At 37.5% G+C, this 9,322-nt stretch overlaps 1 protein-coding gene across 2 annotated transcripts in view; it reads right to left on the bottom strand.

Moving 5' to 3' along the window:
- Positions 1-8,095: 8,095 nt before the first annotated feature.
- Positions 8,096-9,322, bottom strand: part of ADGRG7 (adhesion G protein-coupled receptor G7) — a 71,560-nt gene continuing 70,333 nt past the window's right edge. For both annotated transcript variants that reach the window (XM_023260092.2, XM_045036815.1), the window contains one exon: positions 8,096-8,952. In XM_023260092.2, coding sequence (XP_023115860.2) covers positions 8,692-8,952 — 261 coding nt within the window. In that variant the 3' untranslated portion in view covers positions 8,096-8,691. The remainder of the gene's footprint in view (positions 8,953-9,322) is intronic.

Raw genomic sequence — 9,322 nt, 5'->3', positions numbered from 1 at the left:
AAACAGGGAGCAACCATCACTGGTGAGTTCCTAGGTCCCTAGAAGTATAGGAGTTTTTCTCTGAGTAACTTGAAATTGTTCACTTTTCTTCCTTTATGTCTCGTGGAGACAGTGCTGAGTTACATCTATGCAGTCCGTCAGCTTTGGTTGAAAGACTGATGTCATAAGATGTACAAGAAGATCTCACAACTTTTCATTTGATGAAGAGTATCTTATTTTCATCTCTTTTAAGAAACCCAGATGTCAGATTCTAGAAATCATGCAGGTCAAATCACAGTCTGGGTGCTGAAAGGCTCTCACATCTCTAATCTAACATTTATGCCAACAATCTTGCTTTTAGTTCCTCCATATGAATGCAAAATTAGGACATTTTAAAAAAGCCTTTTCAATGAAGAAAAACTCATAATAAAAAGTGAAAAGTAAAACAATGCCAGTGTTCACCTATTAGTTTGATTTTCTTAAAGTTTCATAACACTTCATAGAAAAGGGTATGGCAATATATTCATACTTTATTATATATTTGTATCATTATAAAATGATGTAAACTATTTAAAGGGTGGTATGGTAGTATTTATCAACATCTAAAATAACCAATCCTATCTGACCCGGCAATTCTATTTCTTGGGTAACAGAGCAACCCCTGCACATGAGAACACAGATACCACTGATGTGTTATTTTCAAGTAAAAGACTATACAGCAATTAAAAGAAATACACACATAAGTTAGATCTCAAGAACATTTTATTAAATGAGAAAAAGCAAGTTTCAGGAAGTTATGTTACTTTGCAGGAAAGAGTGAACATACAAACCAAAACGGCTATCCTTAGAAAGAACTGCTTGCATGATTTGGCCTATGGCTAGTGTCTGGGAACTTGGATTTCAGGAGCATTCCTGCTATTCATTGATAAGAATTGTGCATTGAACCTGAACTGTACAACCAATGTGGTTTATGCTGAACACCTGCTTGCTTTCTGGGAGTCTGGAATTTCAGGATATGCCAGGCAGAGAGCACCTTGTGACCAGCCCTGAATAAAAACCCTGGGCACTGACTTTCTAATGAGCCCTGGTAGACAACATTTCACACGTGTTGTTCCAATTCATTGTGGAGGCACTAAGTGCACCCCATGTGACTGCACGGAAGAGATCTTTTTGGAAGCTTGTGCCTGGTGTCCTCCAGAATTCAGCCCATGTGACTTTATTCTTTGCCAATTTTGCTATATAGTGTTCTGTTATAATAAATCATAGCCATGAATACAATTCTATGCTGAATCATATGAGTGTTCCTAGTGAATCATTGAACCTGGGCGTGGCCTTGGGGACTACTGAATTATTTCCCTATACCATTTATATAAAATAAGGAAAAAGAAGCAAAAGACTTTGAATTTCTGTGGGTATATAATTTTATGTATACACATTTCTCAAAATCTGGAAGGTACACAGCAAACTTATTACAGTGATTAACATAAGGTAATAACTCCTTCTTACAGGAGACAGGGAAGGAAGAAAAGAGGGGCCTGGATTTGGTAGAAATTAGACAAAAAGCACTTTGGCTCTATCTGGCATGCTCTATTTTAGTTTTTCTTATAGAAAATATACTCATGTGCTGCCTAGGTAGGAAAATATTTTAAGTCAATTTAAAAATAGTTTCAGCCCACATTTAGAGTCACAAAATTTTGGAGCTGGTGGGGAATTTAGAGTTCACCTGGTCCTGCCCGTACCTTTAAAACGGTAGAGCCTCAGGCCTTTGCCCAGAGAGGCAAGTGTTGTGATTTGCCATGTCAATTGTAGTTGGCACCGCAACTCCCAGTCTGGAATGCTTCCTAATCTGCAACTGCATGGTAAGTACTGTGGCCAGAAGAAACTGTCTTCTTTTTGTGTTAGTGCAAAGGTCCGCAAGGTCTCAATTGTTACAACATAGTTTCGTAGCAGCTTATAACAAAGTTCAGCAAATTATCAATGTCATACTTCCACGTGTAACAAAGCTATACTGGAAGAAGATAAGAATTGGACTATAGTTCTCTGGGAAATGGAGTTTGTACATGATAACAGCATTAAATCATAGCACTCCGCCTTGCTTTTAATTTTTTTCTTGTTAAAATAAAGGGCTAACATATTAAGCAGTGGGATTTTTCAGAAATATGATCAATAGCTTGCAAAAAAGATAACCTATTTCTACTTTTGAAATAAATCACAAATAACGACTTTAAAAATGAATCCCCAAGTTCATATGTTGCTTTTGGGAGTATAAAATGGTACAACCACCTTGGAAAACTGTTTGCCAGTTTCTTGTAAAGTTAAATATACACTTACTCTATGACTCAGCAATTCCACTAGTAGGTATTTCAAGAGAAAACACAGAGACTTTATATAAGAGTTTTATATCGGTTTTATTCCTAGTTTTAAAAACTTGCAAATGACCAAATGCCTATCAACTGGTGAGAGCATAAACAAAATGTGATTTATCAAAAAAAAAAATTGAGTATTACTGCAATAATAAGAGGCAAAAAGCACTGATACACATAACATGAATGAATCTCAAAAATACTATGGTGACTGAAAGAAGCCAGTCTCAAAAGAGAACATGATTCCGTTTATGGCATACCAGAACATGCAAAACTAATGCATGATAATGGAAAGCAGGTCAGTAGTTTCCTGGGGCTGAGGATGGCAGAGGATTTAACTGGGGAAGAGCAGGAGAAAAATGTTATAAGGTGATGAAAAAGTTGTTAATTTTGCTTAGGGTAGTGGTTTTACTACCCTAAGGGCATACATTTGCTAAAGGGCATACATTTGCTAAAATACCTGATTTACACTTTAAATGGGTGCATTTTATTGCATGTAAATTATCAATGAAGTTATTTTTTTTAATGTTTATTTATTTTGAGAGAGTGAGCAAGTGGGGGAGGAGCAGAGACAGAGGGAAAGAGAGAATGAATCCCAAGCACGTTCCACACTGTCAGCATAGAGCCCAAAGTGGTGCTGGAACCTTGTGAACCATGAGATCATGGCCTGAGCTGAAATCAAGAGACGGATGCTTAATCCACTGAGCCACCCAGGCGCTACTCGATGATGTTAATCTAAAAGGTTAAAAAAGAACAAAACAAACAAACAAAGCAAGCCCCCTACCAAAGCAAACAAATAAAATAGGAAACTAATTCCAATTGCCAAAATTAAGGAAAACTGCTTTAATATTAAAACAAAACAAAAAAAAAAACACAAAACAACAACAAAAACAAAAGTCTTCAGTGACCTACTTGTGATACTGAAGTTTCCTGTGGGCACAGTGTGTCTTTGTATATACATAGTAATATATAAGTGTGGAATAACATTGAACATTACACATGACTGTTTAGTGTATGTACTTAGCAAACTGGCATGGATGTGAATATTTTGTTCATTCCAAGTAGTATGCCCTCTCATTTGGTAATATACCCAGGTGGACACTTTGAAGAAAACTTAATGTGAATTTCAAGTAGTAGTCAAATAGCAGTGTTTTTGCCAAGGTATGTTTATTGGTTTAATTGTTCAGAGATATGTGACTGGTGTGTTCATGTTTCCCTATTTATGTTGTGTGCCAGGAAACTTATGGTCTAATTCGAGGCCCACACCTAGCAAAAATACAAGACCATATGAAATGTTTCTTGGGTATTACTCTATTTCTGCCCCTATGATTATTTTCCCTTCCTCCTGATTTCCTTAATCAGTTTTTCAGCAGCTTATATATATATTTTTTCAAATACACACTTAATAGGTTACATATATGTAAATGAAGTCATAGATGATGCACCTGTAACACTACTTTGAGTTTTGTATGTGTGCTTTACTACATAATTGCTAATAAAACTTCTCCTTTTCTAAGATTTGGGGTTTTATTTTTAAGAAAAGGTGAATGGACACAGACACAGAAAACGTATTTGAGAGGAAAAAATAATGCCATAGACCCCCACCTACTTGCTATACAATATAATGAAAAACTAAAGACATCATGGGGGTGCTTGGAGGGCTCAGTCAGTTAAGCGTCTGACTCATGATCTCAGCTCAGGTCATGATCTCACAGTTCATGAGTTCAAGCCCTGCATCGGGCTCTGTGCTGACAGCACGGATCCTGCTTGGGATTGTCTCTCCTCTCTCTCTTCCCCTCCCTGCTTGCTCTCTCTCTCCCTCAAAAGTAAATAAATATTTTAAAAAAAGATGCCATGGGCTTGGTTGGCACACTTATCTCTCTGTTCTTTGTTTTAAAAGTTTCTGCATTGTCCCTAACATACTCCTTAAAACAAAATGACAAATATTCTGCCTCTATGAGGACATATAAACTCAAAAACATGCTAAATTCTCCATAAATCTTTTGCATCTTTTCAATCAAATGCAGACTGAGCATTTCATTATATTAAAAAGAGCGGAAAACAAAAAACTAAGGGAAAATATTTTCACCAAATTTAATCATTAAAAGGCTAACAACTATAATAAAAGAAATTCATACAAATTTATGAGGAAAAAAACAATAGCTCAATTGATAAATGGACAACACAAACAACTAAAAAATGAAGTACCAAAGTAAACAAGTATATAAAAAATGTTTATGGCAATTCAAATGTTGGTGACATTATAAATTAGTGCAAGGTTTTCAAGGCAATATAATAATACATACAAGGAATCTAAACAAATTTCCATAACTTTTGACACATTTATCCTAATGCTTAAAGTTTATATTAAGAAAATAATTAAAAAGAAAGGAAATATATATATATATCTTCACATATATCAGTTTATTAATTATGTGTTACAACAATATTAAAAATTGAAATAAGATGGAAATCCAATAGAACTTAATAACTTGTGCTATATTATTCAATCAATTATTGTAAGGACTACATTGCTGGGTAATTTAAATGAAAATCAGGATAAAATTTCATTTACTGTAATTACAGTTATTTAAATTCTGATGTATTCAAAGTGCATAAGAGAACATGGAAAAACAGACATCTTTGATAGGTTAGAGAATTATGAATTTTGCTTTTTTGAAAGATATACTTTGTAAATATCTTCTAAAACTTTCAAAACATATATAGGAAATAGGAAGTCATTTCCTCTCTTAGTAACTGCCTGCCCCCCATGCTTGAATGGAACATAATTTTGGTGTCTCTGGCTTGGACCTCATCTGAGGAGCCAGGTACTAGAGGTCCCAGGGTGACATTAAGGGGGTTCCACTGAGCCAGAGAGCTCCAGTGGATGACAGGTTGGTATGATACAATCAGCATTTTGGCTCAGGTTCCCAAACATTTGCACAGAATGCCAAGTTCTTTTGAATGAGGCAATGAGCTTGAAAATAATCTCCTTTTGTTGGTAACAGGAAAAAAAAAAGACCTAAGATACATTTCAAAACGGGAAGGGTAAGAGAAAGAGCAATCCAAAACCCCAACAATTAAACAATGAGCTCCATCCAAACTATCAGTTTAGACCCAGCAAACGAAATCCAAAGGTCTGGATAGTTTGCTCCCTAAAGAAACTACATGTGCTACCATAAGCAAAAAGGCTACAGGACACTGTTACCATGCAAAATAAATCAGAAACATGGAAAACTGGCTCCATGTAATATCATGAAAAACAGTACTCTGAGTCTCCCTTTCCTGAAAGTTCCTTTTTCTTTTTAATTTTATTTATTTTGAGAGAGAGAGAGAGAGAGAGCAGGTGTGAACGAGCAGGGGAGGGGCAGAGAGAGAGGGAGAGAGAGAAAACCAAGCAGGTTCCACACACTGTCAGCACAGAGCCCAACATGGGGCTCAGTCTCACCAACCATGAGATCATGACCTGAGCCAAAATCGAGAGTGGGGCATTTACCTGACTGAGCCACCCAGGTGCCCTGTGAAATTTTCTTTTCAAGGTAGGTCACCATTTGGCTCCTACAGTCCCTGTACTTGCTCTTCAACTTCCAAAGCACCAACGAATTAATTCTTGCTTTCCTTATCCACTGCATTCAAACTCTGTTCGGACAAGGCTCTAACAGGTTCATTCAGAGTAAGGGAAATGATTGATGAGTGCATCCTCAGTGTAACTGTTCACTCTCCACTCCAGGATATCCTGTCAACCAGGTCATCCCTCATCCCTCTACCTCACAGTGGGTATGGGACTCAATCTGGCCCAGTACTCCCCGAGTACAAGTGTCTGTGGGCACGTGGCCAAGGAAGGTAAGCCGGTTCTTGGCTCCTTTTCTCTTCCTGCCCCTGCTTTACTCTGGATCATAGGAACCGAGCCCCACAGGTCTCTGGCTCAGCTAGTCTTCACTGACAGGAAGTTGCAGGGCAGGAAAAAGGGGATGCTAAAGGCCAATTTTCAGCCATGTAATCCAATTGGAGGATGGAGTCAAGCACAGAAGGACAAAGATGCAGGAAACAGGGAGAGAAAAAGACTCCTAACATATTCTTTGAACTCCTTGCTTTTGAACTCTAGACCTAAAGTTAGTATCATAATATATTTTGTTCTCTAAACCAGGACACTTGAGAGGAAAAGGGGCTGCTAGTAATACATAAGTCAGGACAACAGGTACAAATTAGGACTGACTCAGGCAAAGTAGAGCTTATAGTCACCCCACCTAAAACCAACTCAGTCCTTGGACTTTATAATTAATTGAGTCATAAAATTCTCTTTGACCCTTAACCTACTTTTAGTTGATATCTACCACTAAACTTCCTGACCACTGCATGAGGTAAAGGTTTAAATCAGTAGAATTATTTACAAGTGGTAGGATTTCAGGGTAGATGGATGAACGTCGATGTCTGCCTACTTATTCTCCACAATATGTATGTAAAGTTATCCTCTACAATACTTAAGTAAAGTTTGCACATTTTTTGGTACAGCCATTCCAGGAAGATTACATGGAATTTTGTTTGCTATACTCCCAAGAAGACTGAAAAAGTGAAAAGAAAACCAAAATTGCCAACAGAACACACATACTCCACTCTGAGGCTAAATGAGGCTCTTTGGTGATTTTTTTTTTTCACTTTAAAGTGGCCCTCACTTAAGGTTTACTTTCATTTGAATATAAATTTGGGGATATAGAATCAGTCACCCACATCTTTCAATTTTCCCAGTATTCAGCCCCTATCTAGAGATATAACTATAGCAGCACTAAAAATACTCACTTCTGAGAACTGCTTTTCTTCTTTATCCTCTTCCCTTTACTTTTTCCCATTACCCTGTAAGGTCTCAGTTATTCTGCAGATGAGATAGGCTCTCAGCTAGTCTAGGAGTTCAACAGTCATTTAAAACCATTTTTATAAAAAATCACATGTTCTCTAGGGTGTGGTGAGAAGGGTATGTCACAGCTCACATGACATTTGTTAGTCCCTTAGTTCAGTGCACTCATCGCAGTTGCCTAGTTTATGACACAACAGAACACCACAATTCAAAGACTGCATCTCCTAAGTTCAGTGGGAGTGCTCCCCATCCTAGTAGAGGTCATTTTTTTATTCAGGAAGCCTTTCATAATTCAAGTGTTTGAAATTCCAGGAGCAGCTAAATCTTTGAAAAGCTGTAAGTGATGATTGTGACTAACTTCTCATCTTTGGAGTCTCAGTGTCTCTTCATCAATAAAAACATAGATGTATCAAGAACCAGAAGGAAATATACAGAGACTTTAGTAACGAGCTCTTATTTTTGTGTCTCAATGCCCATTCCTTTTCTTTTTTATTTTTTTAATGTTTATTATTTTTGAGACAGAGACAGAGACAGAGCACGAGTGGGGGCAGGGCAGAGAGAGAGAGAGAGAGAGAGAGAGGCACAGAATCTTAAAGAGGTTCCAGGCTCTGAGCTGTCAGCACAGAGCCCGACACGGGGCTTGAACTCGGGAGTGCCAAGATCATGACTTAGGATGAAGTTGGATGCTTAACCAAAGCCACCCAGGCACCCCTCACTGCCCATTTCTTATACAGCCACTTCCTCTGGTCACATAACATGCTCTTTTTTGAAAAAAACATCCCTTTTCAAAACAGAAAAAAATATCCTTTTCCAGAGATTAAACTGGTACAAAATTATTAAGTAGAAATAAAAGTATAAGAATAAAAGTATAAATTAAAATATTCACAAATCAAAAGTATTGTATATATACAAGCAATTCCATACAGTGTTTATTAGGAGTCATTTTGTTTTTTGTTTTATTTATTTATTTTGAGAGAGAGAGAGAGAGAGAGAGCAAGTGGGGGAGGGGCAGAGAGAGAGGGAAAGAGAGAATCCTATGCAGGCTCATGCTGCTAGTGCAGAGTCTTATGTGGGGCTCAAACTCACAAAGCTATGAGATCATGACAGAAACCAGGAGTCAGAAGCTTAACCAACTGAGCTACCTAGGCACGCTTCTTCTCATGTCCTTTTCATTAAATTGTAAAATAATTTGTTTTACCAAAGTTTGTCACATAGACTTTATGATATAAGTAGCAATTATAATCTTAAATTCTCTTGAATGCTGGGTAGAATTCTTCACCTCATACAGGTAAGAATCTATTGAATAATAGAAAAACTTCCAAATCTATTATCCCTGATGATAATAAACGACAGGTTTTATCTGATTCTCAGCCTTGAGCAAAGTATGCTGAGGGAGACTTTCTGGGAGGACTGAGTAATAAACAAAAGAAACGGAATAAGCAAAACTTAAAATGAGTTGAATAAAAAGAGGATTACAAAAAGTAATAGTTTTACTGTCTAGATGCTTGGGTTTGCTTGGTCACTTTCAGAGAGTGTCGTTTCTTCTGTAATTACAGATGGTTCCAGCAGCCTAAAGTGTTCATTTAGGGCTGGAAATGACCTGAGCATGTTATACATCCTCACACGCAGCCTCAGTGAGGTCGCTGATGGCAGTGACTTCTTTCTCCCAGTGGATAGTGACAGCAACTTCAACACCTTGGAAGCTTCATCCTGGAAGATTTTTGTTCTGACAGTGTAGAGGACAAAAATTTGCAATCCCTGGAGATAGAATAAAAGTTTAATGTTACATCAGTGTTGAGATAACAGAATCAGGGAAACAATTTATTTTACTCTGCCAGACACCCTTCTCATCATGCTCAACAACTCCCCAACTTGAGTGATTATATCTGCAAGCTGTTGTGCACTTTGTTGAAAAGATGTTCTTCTCATACATGAAATGCTACATGTAGGCAGGAGAACTGGAAGACTTGAATTCAGGTCCCAGTTTACCACATGTTGGCTGTGTAACAGAGAAGCTCTTTCTCTTCCTGACACCAACTGGGAGTCCTACAACTCAACTGAATTCTGACACTAACAACCCAGAGTTAGTGTCAGATTCCACAGGTTAAGGCTCAGTCCCATGACTGCT

The sequence above is a fragment of the Felis catus genome, chromosome C2 (genome assembly GCF_018350175.1).
Source record: "Felis catus isolate Fca126 chromosome C2, F.catus_Fca126_mat1.0, whole genome shotgun sequence".
Taxonomy (NCBI): Eukaryota; Metazoa; Chordata; class Mammalia; order Carnivora; family Felidae; genus Felis; species Felis catus.
Note: the sequence above shows the minus strand (reverse complement) of the source record. Positions and strands in the feature narration are given on the sequence as shown.